The sequence below is a fragment of the Falco punctatus genome, assembly GCF_963210335.1.
Source record: "Falco punctatus genome assembly, chromosome: 3".
NCBI classification, from domain to species: domain Eukaryota; kingdom Metazoa; phylum Chordata; class Aves; order Falconiformes; family Falconidae; genus Falco; species Falco punctatus.
This window is the reverse complement of record NC_137582.1, coordinates 118,101,645-118,113,800: the sequence shown is the minus strand read 5'-3', so window position 1 is coordinate 118,113,800 and position 12,156 is coordinate 118,101,645. Positions and strand designations below refer to the sequence as shown.

Sequence of the window (12,156 nt, the reverse complement as noted above, 5' to 3'; positions counted from 1 at the left end):
TAAGCAGGGGCACCTCACGCATCGAGGCAGGTTGCGCGCTGCCTGCCGCGCGGTTTCCGTAGCTTAGCCCTTAATGCCACGCTCCGAGGACAGCTACTGCAAACTTCACCTCCACCTGCAAGACCTCAGAGCTGTGCGGCATCTCCTCCAGGTTTCACTTGTCCCCTGCCGTCCCAGGGGAGGAGGGCAGGACTCCGACACGGGGCACCTCCTTCTCACGGGGGACAAGAGACGGACCTGAGCATGGTGATGGAGCCTGGACAGAACAGGGCGATGCTGGCCGAGGGCGGCACGGTGGGCAGCACCTGAGTCGCGCCCTGGGTGCACGGTGGTACGGAACAGCTGCTAAATCCTTGGCAGCTTTGTTCAAGCTTTTTTCTGTTTGGTTTCTGTGAACCTAAGCGTTATTAGCGCTAGTTCGCAGGAACCAACGGTACCCTGAGCTATAGCCGCAAGGAAGCTCGCAGCCCCGTTCAGGCTGCGGATGCCTTTTCCCCATGGTCTATGACTGGTCCGACAGAAATGTCTGAGTTTCAGCAGACAGACGTGCTTGGATCAGCACGGAGACTTAGGGATATTTCCAGTCTCACTCGGTGGTGGCTGCTGCATACTTTGGTTTAAGCGTTCTTGTTTGTGGAAAGCTGCAAATGAAAGGGATTGAAGTTTCGGCACTCCCAGCCTCCGTGGGAGTGGAAAGCGACTCTTACCTTCCACGAGGGATGTCAGCAGGGTGACATTGGCAGCTTTGCGCCTTCCTGCAGGTAGATTTAGTCCGATTTTCTCTAACCTTTCCCTTAAACACCGACCCCCGTTTTTTGATTTTGCTCTGAAAAGAGAAAACGAGGGAGGAAAACATGACGATGTAATTAATGTTAAAAGAACTATAACTAATCTCAGTTTAAGCTTTTAGGTTTGCAAGGCAAGAAGAAAAAGCAACAAAAATGCTATTCCCCAATACACCACCCACCCGAATTTCTCCCGTCTGTTATCCTGAGGTGTAAGAGGTGGTGCTGAACGCAAAGCTTGCTTCAGCATCACCTCCCATGTTCAGCCCTGTGCTGTCCCAGGGCTCTCAGGAGCAGCTTACCTGCGGAGGACTCCGCCGAGGAGAGAGGCGTTGAGACACTCGGGGGGCGAGAGCCTTCTCTGCACCTCCCCGACGGTCACCTTGTACTTGGAGGTGGAGCTGAGAAGAGAGAGACGGCCAGGCACGGAGCAGAAGACCTCGTTGGGATTTGTCACCCCTCCGATCAGGCCATCTTTGTTCATGGACAGGGTGGAAATGGTGGTGCCATTGGCCTTCGAGGGGATGGGCACTGGGAGACAAGGAAGGAAGAAAGAAGAGGAGATCGTGGCTGAGAGACTCCCGAGCCAAGGAAGCTGCTGGGTGACTCTCCTGGCAGCTTTCTAGCCCCCAGCACCCGTCCGCCATCCGCAGACGTCAGCATGGCTGGCTGGGATATCTCAGTTAGTTCCTTATTTTCCTCAATAAAAGAAGAGAGGTGGGGTGATGAAACTAAAGAAAGAAAAAAACAATGGAAGAAACCTGGCCTCTGCTTTGCCTGCTTTCCCACGCCTCCCAGCTCTGCTGTAATTAAACCCAAGGGTTTGGGCTGGTCTGGAAGGCTGAGGACTGGCCGCAGCATCACTGTCTGGACCTGTGACCAGCTTCCCCTCCCCGGCTCCTCTGGGCACCCTGTGGCGGTGGGGTGGCGGGGCGAAGCGCTGGCTCATCATGCTGCCCTGGGTGCCGTTCCTCTCCCGGCTTTGGGACGGGATCACGGCTGCAGCCCAGCTCTGCATCCCACCGGACAGGCTCAACGGGGCTGAGCTGCATCCTTCACACCCCGCGTAAGACCCGGGAGATGTTGGGGTGGCCGGGAGCTGCGTTTGCCCCTGTGTGCCCGCAGGAACCAGGGGAAAGAGCTGCTTTGACTTCAGCTTTGGGATTAGCCCCACAACAAGCCACAGCCCTAAACTTTCCTCATCCCGGGCTTAAAGGAAGCTTGAGAAGATCAAGCCAAATTAATCCAGCACAAACTTCCTTTTACTTAATGGGTAAAAGTCAGTTAACACAAGAGGTCAGACTGCAGCGCCGCATCGGGCCTGTGGCATCGCACCCGGCACGGTGGGCACGGTTTTCCCATACGTCATTCCAGTAAGAAACATTCTTAGACGCAATAAAGGTTTATAGGTTAAAACCGTGGCTGAAACTTGTGCCAAATCTCTTTGGCTTTTATGTTCTGAAATTAATAACCAATTTAACTCTGGAAAAAAAGCAGGTTTTGAAAGAATCCAAAGAGGACTGCAAATGCCATCGCTCCAGATCATGCCGGCGCTGGCACTCCTTGTGGTTCCTTGGTAATGACTGTTCCACAATGCACATTCAGATGGTTCCTGCGAGTAACACAGCAACGAATACCAGGGCGAGATGCAGGTTTTATAAAGGAAATACACATGCCCAAAGTGAAACAGAAAACCCGAAAATTAATTGGGGAGGGTACATAGACTGAACCTATTAGGGGGCGCTTACAATCAGCATATTGTAAATACAGCTCAACAACTTGTTAGCGTGGCAATAAAAAAGTAGCACATGTTACATAAAAATGGGTAATGTTTTAAGACTAAAAGATGAATGGAAAAGAGCTAAGGTACGTGAAGTTTCCTCTCAGCGTGAAACTTGTACAAAGTCAGGGGACTGAAGGGCAGGATGCACTGGTGCCCTGCTGGAGTCAGCAGCTGCGGTGCCGGCATTTGCCAGGACTGGAGCCTGGTTGAGGGATGTTCAGGGAAGAACAAATAGGGGAACATCACCATGAGACGTAGGAAACCAGAGCTATTTCCAGGAAGCAGCAACTTCAAAGCTTTCTTCAACAGTCCCAGAACAGGTTATATTTGTCTCTAGGGGACACCCTTAAAATAAAAAGTCAGAGCATGTTTTACAAACATCCATGCATTGCTGCCAAGGCGTGTGTCACCTCGGGTCCCGGCACCCAGCGGATGTGGGTTCTGCTGCAGCAAGGGCCACCCCCAAACCAGACACCCCTGGAGAGCAGGTGTTGCTTGTAGTACCATATACTTTGTCTGTCCACCAAGAGCTCTGCATAATTTATTTACTTGCATATTTGTGCATGCCTGAGATCATGCGGTGGCGTGCATTCAAGCCGCATGCGTGGCTTGGGACCTGCTTACACACGAGGGACTGGGCAGCCATGCAGGAGAGAGGGGAATCGTGCCTCGCCACACATGCCCGTGACACACGGCGTCTGGGGAAGAGGCAAACACCGGAGCCTACGGAAAACCGGGCTGGAGGTCTGTCCAATGCAAGTCGCCCACACGCGCCAGCAGCGTGCGGGGCTGGGAAGGCACGGATGGATGCTGATGCACAGCATGGAGACACCACAACACTTTTGAAACACACACTGGCATGATGCTACTGTCAGAAACAAATCCCCTTGAAGGCTGTAACCCAGAGCCTTCCGCTGCCAAGGTTAATGCCGGGGCGGTCAGGTCAGCCCTGCTCTGTGCCACAAGCAAACCGTGCAGGCAGCGGCACCGGGCGCCCGGAACAGAAGGTGAACATTGGCATTGCTCTTCTGCCTCGAGGCCTCAGCCGAGGCCAGAGCCCTGGCACATTTGGCACGTGCCAGCGTGGGACAGGGCCGCCCGTGGCACAGAGAGCTGGCACCCTCAGCGGCGGGGCGCAGGGGGTGCCAAGGGAGGGAGGGAACGGGCGGCTGGCCCAGCATCACGCAGAGGTTAGCGGCAGCGCTGGAAACTGAGCTGGTCTCTTGAGTCCTGTAACAGTGCTTCATCCATTAGACAATGTTGCCTCAATACAAGAATAAACATAGCCACATTCGCCATTAATTATTAATGATTGTTATTTGGCCTCACCTGCTGCTGTTTGCCTGGTCTGATCTGCAGCTTGTTTGCCCATAAACATGCTGCAGGAGGGAGACAAGCTACCATTAAAGCCTGACAGCTTTGTTTCCTTGGCTTTTGGGGAACCAAAATTGTCTCTTGTCATCTGAGTAAACCAAAAGTCCCCCTCGATCTTCAGTTGCTGCTTTCCCGTTCCCGCAAGCAGCAGGTGATCGGAGCACCTGAGCCAGCCTGCAGACAAGAAGGAAGGATGAGACCACCGCGGGTCGGCACAGCACGCAGCCGACAGCCCAGCGCCCCGGCGCGCCAGCACACCGACCCCCTGCACCCGCTGCCGCCGCGGGCGGGAGCCACGGCACCCTTCCAGACCACGAGGGGTGCATGCAGGCGCTTGGCCCCGCTGGGAAGCACGACGTGCTGCTTCGCACAGCCTCGTGTCCAGGGTTCAGCCCAGCCACGGGGCAAAAACGGGGTTTTCACCAGGAGGTTTCCGAGGACGCGAGTGGGAGGCACTCGGTGCCGCTGTGCCCGAGCGGAGGAGCAGCTGGGCAAGGCACAGACCCCAGCCCCACGCGGCACTTTGCAGCTGGGAATAGAACCATCACGTGGGTGTCACTGCACTGCTTGTCCCTTCTGAGGTGCCCTGGGTTCAGGCTTGGCACGGGGGCAGGATGACACCTTGCTCTCAGTGAGCTGGTCTCACCCTGCTCATCCCCACGGCATCGGCGTGGGCAGGCTCAGCTCCTGCTCCTGACCGCGGAGGATGGGGTTTGCGGCAGAAACACACCCCAGAGATGCTCATTCACACGGGGAAGGACCGACGCATCACGCAGGCTGACGAGGGAAGGGTTAGATGCTGGTGCCCCGGTGCTCAGCCCCCTCCCTCCAGGCCTGATGAGTGGGACAGGGCTCAGCTGGGCCACCCCACCCCAGGAAGCTGTAAAAGGCAGGGCACAGGCTGCCTCTTCCTCTGCAAGGCTGTGTTTGGGTTGATTCAACAAAGAAAGAGGAACAAGAGGCCACCAGTCTTCTAGCAACAGTTTACAAAACTCCTGGGGAGTTTGCGGTCTTTTTTTCTTATGTCTATCTTTGCTGTCTGCTATTATTATTATTTCCAAATTCATTTCCTAATTTGCACATGAGCTCTGTGAGCTGCGGGATGGATGGGTGAACAGAGGGTGAGCTGGGGAGCCTGGGGCAGTGCTGGGGGAAATCTGTTCCCAAAAGCCAGGAGCTGCAGCCAGACCCACCGGTGCTGGTGGCCTCTGAGCAGGAGCCTTGTAGCAAAGACACAGCCAAATCTGGTGGAGCGAGAGGGTGAGCATCCGTGTTGCGCTACTGGGAGATGTGTTCAATCCAGAAAGACTGGCAGGGGGGCTTTTGAGATAATGAGCTGCCACGTGGATTAGTGTTGCCTGGGGAGCTGGGGACAGCAGGGGAGAGACTGAAGCCCTGGGCACGGTGCTGGTGGGGTGAGACACTGGAGAGAATGGAGATGTGTCTGCATGGGGGAAGGGTCAAAAAAAGACATCTCAGTCTGCTCCCTGAACCCCCTCGGTCGCTGGGGCTTGGTTGCTTCACTTTGTCTCCCTAAAGTTTTTTTGCTCTTTAGTTACCAGGTCCTCCCGAGAGTTTTTTTCCCCATGGGAGGGTTGCTTAGTTCACAGTAATCCTGCTACTTCTAATTCAGAAATCCAAAAGGCTTTGATTGCTGTTGCTGATACTCGGCTCCTCGCCTAGAGGTGAGCTCGGCTGCAGATTTCACAAACTAAAGCCCCAGTGAAGCATCTGGACCTGGTGAGCCTCCGCTTGTGGGGATGCTGCAGCTGGGCTGGGCGCAGGCAGGCACTGCGGGGCTGCGTGGCACACGGGTCAGAGGGATCTGATTTGAAAGGGAAAACTGATGTTGAAATAAGATTATGTGGACAGACCTCAAAGAGCTTCACAGGTTGCTAATCCCCAGCCCGGTGCTGGTTACAGGACCAGCCACTTAAGTCATTAACTCGCTCCCAGTGCCTGTGTGAGCTGGCTCGTTATTGCAGCTGGGGAAAATTGAGGCACAGAACAAGTTAAATGATTTACCAAAGATCAGGTCTGTGGGCATGACCTGAATGCACACGCTCCTGGTCTGTGGGAATGCTTTTCCAAGCAACCTGGGTTTTAACTATCGCCCAAGTGTTAGGAAGCGCGGTATAGAAAACTGATTAAGGATGGCCTCCAGTTTTGTAACTCCAGACTTTCTTTTCAGTGCTGTGAAATAGTTGTTTGCCACAGAGTCGTCTTGTCTCGTGATGCTCTTGTAGTTTGAAGTGGAGAATGGCAGCGTATCGATAATCGGTGTACGGTGCCTCGCGGAACGCGGGAAGGGAAACGATCCTCATGGCACAACATCACAGGAAGCATTTCCATGGGGCTCGGCATCTCGCTGCTGCCTTGAACGTTGCGAGGCAGGTACCGCTTCCAGTACATTGTTTCATGTGTGCATCAAGCAGCAGCAGCGTGACACAAACTCCCGTGTGAGTCGGTGCTCCGCAGCAGTTACACGCGGCTTTGGCTTCCCTTTGAACCCACGAGGCTTGTGATCTCCCACCAGAGATGCCTTTTTCATGCTGAGTCAGGTCTAGTTTGTCTTTTAAACATACCCTGGGTGTAACTGTCAGGTGATGAAACTCGCACCACTCTTTTGCTGTGGGGTGAAAACCCCTGATTCAGAGAGAGCAAGCAATTTCAAAACACATCCTGGTTTCAAAGAACACCAAAGGCTTCGTCCCTTGATTTCCCTGTGCTGGAGAGCACCCTGCGTGTGGCTGTGTCCCCGCAGCCGGGGGAGGCTGCAGCCAGCTCCCTGCTCTGCCAGGGAATTGTTTTATGACACTGGGCAGGTCACCCCCTCGGTCTGGGCTTGACTGTCTCCAGCAACAAAACGGAGATAATATCATCCACCTGGGAGGGATGCTGTGATACCCAGTTAAAACTTGCCAAGTGCTCCCTGGATGAAGGATTTCTCCAGGTGAGAAGTCCCTGGGTGGTAAATGTAGCCAGGAGTCAGTCCAGTGCCCAAGCACAGGACATGATGATGGTCCCTGCAGGTGCAGACAGGCATGGCATGGCCAGGCAACCCCTGTCAACATGAGATCCCGATACCTCCGGCGATGCTGCAGGAGCGATGGGATGCCACAGCCTGGTCTCTGGGAGGGCTTTTCAGGAGATACTGGGCACAAGCGTGAATGAGAAGAAACAACCACCACTGAACTGATGATGGCTCAGTTGTGAGTCTAGTGGATGGAGTAAGGAGCCTGGTGCCTTTGAGCTGCCCCAAGGTAAAGCATAAAGCTTCTGACGCTTTTGTTCTGGTTTGCAGAGGCGGGTCCCTCCGCTTTTAGGTTCCAGGTACAAAGAATATGGAGGAAAAGAAACCTGTTCTTCAAAGGCCTTTGCCTAGGAACCTAGAAAGTATCGGAGAATCTCCAGCTTTTCCCCTGAGTTCCAGCCCAGACTGACCCACAGCCCCATGCCTCTGCTGCCTCATGGTCTGGGGTGATGATGCTCCATCCCTGAGCTCCTGCGCTGCCTCTCCCTTCCCCGTCTGCATTCACAAACATTTCTGTCTGAAACTACCACAATCATTCCTGAAAACAGATGCTTTTACATGTAAATATTCAGGGCAAAATGTATCTGCAGCCTGGGCTCAGGCTCTGTGCGTGGGTGCTGCCAGGAGCTGTGGGATCACCGTGCTTCGGGGGCTGACTGCACACCATCAGCTTTTGGTTTTAAGGGAAAAAGAGACTTTACCTACAAAAAGACAAAGTACTGACTCATTTCCATATGAGAAATGTGCTACCTGCTTGCAAAATGATTTGTAAGCAGGAAAATTTGTGGTACTTGGAAATGGAATTGCTTATCATGGTGTTATTTGCTCAGTTTCATTTCCAGCTGGAGCTTGGGGTGCTGCAAGGGGGGAAAAAACAAGTCCAGAGGGAACATGCAAATCTCTGCCCGTCTTACAAGTCTGTTTTCTTCTCTCCTTAGATACATTACAGGTAAATCCTCCTCCTCAGCCACGTAGAGTCCCTGGATATTGGAGCTTTTGTTGCAACATCTCTTTCAAAAGTGGGAGTGTGCTAGTTTAGATTGCATTTTAAAGACGTATCGGTTAATCCTTTTAGGAGACTACCTGGGACAAAGCAATCTCTCATCTTCAGGTACAGCACTGTCTCCAGCCACCCCAAAAGCATCTCAGCCCCCCCCGGTCCCCATGCATGGCCATGCACCGCTCAGCTTGGCTGCGTCGGGCATTGCGGCGGGCTCAGGGCAGCCCCCCAGTAAAGCTGTAGGAGACCTGAGCTGTGCTGCCCTGCAAGGGGACACCTGGGCAAACCTCTTTCGGCCACTCCTTGCTGAGGTTTTGCTTCCACGATATTGCAAGCCCAGTGATGATGCCCCCGAGCCCCCCGGGTTGTGTTCCCTGGGTGTCCCTGCAGCTCTGCCCCTCTCCGGGCAGGCAGCGGTGGGGGGTGCTGGCCGGTGGGTGCTTGTGCGTAGCCCCTGGTGAAAGGTGCTCCAGCAAGGCGAGGGATTACTGTTTTCAGGAGGGGCCTTCAGTGAACTAATCTAACCTTCGTTTGAATGTCTCTGATGTAAATTATAAGATGGAGATATATACAGGCAGACGTAGCTGCGTGTGGGTGTAAGCCAGAGGCAGCTGCTCCTACCACCCCTTGAAAAGCCCTTTTTCACCGAGGAGGTGCTGTGGAGTTCAGCTGCTTCGATTTCCTGGTGCTTCAGCAGAGAGGTATTTATTGATGGTCCGGGGAAGGAGGTCAGTGCCATCAGCTATATTTCAAACCTGCAGCCTGTAATTATCCTTTCTTCCCAGAGGGGATTATACAGGTATTTTCTTTATCTTGAATGCACAACCTGAACCGAGTCCCCATGTCAAAGAGCCTCTCTAGGAAATGCTGTAATCGGCTCGGAGGCCTTTTCAAATGGAAGGATGGAAAGAATCTTGTTTTTATCTCTGGGCTTTCCAGATTGCCGAGTCCTGATAGGGAAATGGATCTTGGACCCTCGCGAGAAGAGAGGGAGCAGGGATACAACTCCACAGCCTCAAATTATTCCCATGAGAAAGCTAATCAGGAGAGGTCCCATGCCTATGCAAAGCTCCTGTATTTAACATTTTGTTTCCCATGCAAATCAATACATTAGGTTACAAACTAAATGTTAAGGTGCCATGTGATATTAATTGCATTTTTCTTTCTGTGCCTCTGTTTTACCCAGCAAAGTATCTGCCACCATGTGTCACCGCAGGTGTCTCCTGGGGGGCTTGGGGACAGATCGATGGGGCAGGAAGGTTCAGCCACCCCAGACCAGCAGACACGATGGCTCGGTGAGAGACAGTACTGGCTTAATACCTTGTGTCTTGGTAGGAATGGCCAATCAATATAATCACAAAATTCACTCAGACCTGCCACAAAAGCACCCTGTGCTCCCTCAGGACTGGGAAGGGGATTAGCAAGTGGTCTGCTCGTGTCAGCTCATGCATTTCCCTGCTTTACTGTTTGGGAATGACTCGGCCTCAGATGTGCTGCTTGGTCAGAATAGCTTGTGAAATTTTTTGGAAACCGCTCACAAACAATTTGTTGTGCCTTTCCACACATTTCCCTGCTGTGCTTCATCTTATGGACTGGGCTGTGCTGTCTGGGGAGCCTCTGATGTCGAAGCCTGAACAGTAACCTCAAGAATACCCCACAGGAAAGCAGAAAATATCAGTGATTAAAATGTCCTCCTAACGAGTGAAACCCAAATGCTTGAACCTTTGCCGGAAATGAATGAGAAAGGGTTTGGTTTCTGCTTCTGAATGTTGAAGTGGATTTGCAGGTATTTATTGCACATGGGTTTTGCTTTTTGTGGAAAGAGCCGCTGTGGTGCAGCAGCATCCCCATCCCCTCCTACCGCTGCGCTTCACTCCCACCTCTGCGACTTCATTTGAAAAGTCAGTTTAATGGGGTAATTCGGATTATTTCACTCCCCCTGCTTCAAAAAATTTTTTTTTTCCAAATCTGAAGCTAATCCCTTTCCTCTTTACGTTAGGAAAACAACAACTATTTAAAATTCAGCTCAATTACAAGCTGCTTTGGGTGGACCTACGTAGCTCTGCTTGTCTGGAATTCGCGTGTTTCACAGCACAGAACACGCAGGTGTTGGGAAGGCAAGAACTGGAAGGGGAGGCTGGAGAGCCCGAGGATTTAAGCCAGAGGAACTGGAAACCTGTGCTGCTCCGTGCTGATGCCAAGGAAAGTTTCTCCTCCAAAGTCACCCAGCCTGGCACACCCACCGCTGCTCTGCCCTGTAGCATTAACCATCACAGGTTTATTCGTTTAGCAGCACAAACTCCCATTACATTTTGGCAACCAGTCTATGGGATCTTTATGTGTTTAAACAGTATAATCCATTTTACAGTAACATGCTTGAGAGGTTTTCCCTGTATTCCCTATAGAAGTGCTGAATTTGTGCGGCTTGGATCTACATAATCTAAAAAGGGAGAACAAAGATGCAGTGTCTTCCGTGAGCGGTGGCGGATCCCATGTAAGCCACGGTGATGTTGTTATCAATTTGTTAAAATGTATTTAGATCATTGAAGGGCAAAAGACCCTTCAGCAAAGATTAGACATTAATAATAATAATAGAAAAACACTTCTCCTCGTATAGAACTTGCTGCCAATCCGCAGAGCATGTGGGAGGGTTTTGATCCGAGCCTCAGACCGCAGTAGTGCCGGCGGGTCGGTTCACCTGCTGCTCCGGCATCGCCAGCTCACCCAGGGATCACTGGGGAGAGGTGCCGCTCGCCCACTATCCCACAGACAATACTTTTCCTTGCTCGGGAGATGCCCTGGGCTTCTAACCCCTGCGTACTGGCGGGATGCCGGGCAAAGCAGACGTGTTGCAGCCTGGGCACGCACCGGGGAACACCTCTGCGGTGGCACAGGAGCCACCACAGTGAAGGAGCAACCTCCACATCTTCCCCTGGGCAAAACAACCCCTACCAGCCACAGAGAGAGCGTCAGGAGAGCCTGGCCAGCTGTGCGGGGCACATCTGCACACAGGGGACTGCGGCGCAGCTTTTGCAGCATCTACAGGCTCTCTGATGACGTTCCTTCGGTGACTGCCCTCATCTCTCACTAACTTGGATCTTGTAGTCGAAGCATCCTACCAAGGGTACGCAGGGTTGCTCTGCTCGCACCCCACCAGCCCCGGGACTGCAGCCCCACGGGGCCACCTCGGGGCTCCCAGGGAGCCCTGGGGACATGGCAGCCCCACACAGCCACCTCACTGGGGACACCGCTTGCTCCCTGCGACCTGTTTGACCAGTCCAGAGGGAATAGGGCCTGACCCGCTCCCTCGATTGCTGGCGCCTCGGCACTGGGGTGACTGATGCCAGATAAATGCCTGAGATAGAGGGTGGGGAGCTCGGCCCGGCTGGAATCCCAAGCACGCGCTGCAGGAGCTGCGATGGTTTTTTCTGCTGCAAAGGTGAACCTGCTGACAGCTGCCCTGGCTCCTCAGCTGCTGACAAGCTGTATTCTGGGACATTTAATAGCAATGGGTAGCTTGGTCTCATTTCTAGCAATTCCTCCTCACTCCCTGGTGCTTCTCTGCTCTTTTCCACCAAGTCACAACACTTTAACCTCTCCCCAACCCAAAGGCGATACCCGGACACAGCAGAGCTGGGTATGGGACAAGGCACAGAGAGGAGAGCTGAGCGCGTAGCAGCTTCAAGCATTATATCCACATTTGCTAATTAGTTCCTCCATTAAGAATTAAAATAAACAAACAAATGGAAGGACAGCAAGAATGAGTAATTCCCTCGGATCACACAGGAAAGGGTGGGATGGTTTAGTGGTTAGGGTGCTCGTCTAGGACTTCAGAGAGCCTCGTTCAGGCTCTTCAAATAATTAAGACAGATTGCAAACGTGTTTTTTTTCTGAGATCACATATCTTGGAATATTACTAAACGGGGGGGAATGGTCTACATTTGCTTCTGCTCTGCTGCAGACGCGGTGTGACCTGGGCTGGAGGCATATGAACCGGTCCCCGTGGGTCTTGCCTGTGTTGGTGCTGCCATGGGTGGGTGCCTGTGGGACCCTGGTGAGTCACACGCTGGCTGTCTGGCACATCTACAGAATTAAGATCTCAGAATTAAGACCTCCCTTGTGGGGCTGATGTGCAGACAAGCACCACAGGGTGCGTGTCACCCAGCTGAGGCTGTTCCTG

At 52.9% G+C, this 12,156-nt stretch overlaps 1 protein-coding gene across 1 annotated transcript in view; it reads right to left on the bottom strand.

Annotated features, from left to right (window-relative positions):
- The window catches only part of TFAP2E (transcription factor AP-2 epsilon), a 41,725-nt gene that overhangs the window by 16,582 nt on the left and 12,987 nt on the right, over positions 1-12,156 (bottom strand). The window contains exons 5-7 of the mRNA XM_080379815.1: positions 3,898-4,116; positions 1,088-1,316; positions 708-826 (exon numbers count right to left, since the gene is read on the bottom strand). Coding sequence (XP_080235941.1) covers positions 708-826; positions 1,088-1,316; positions 3,898-4,116 — 567 coding nt within the window. The remainder of the gene's footprint in view (positions 1-707; positions 827-1,087; positions 1,317-3,897; positions 4,117-12,156) is intronic.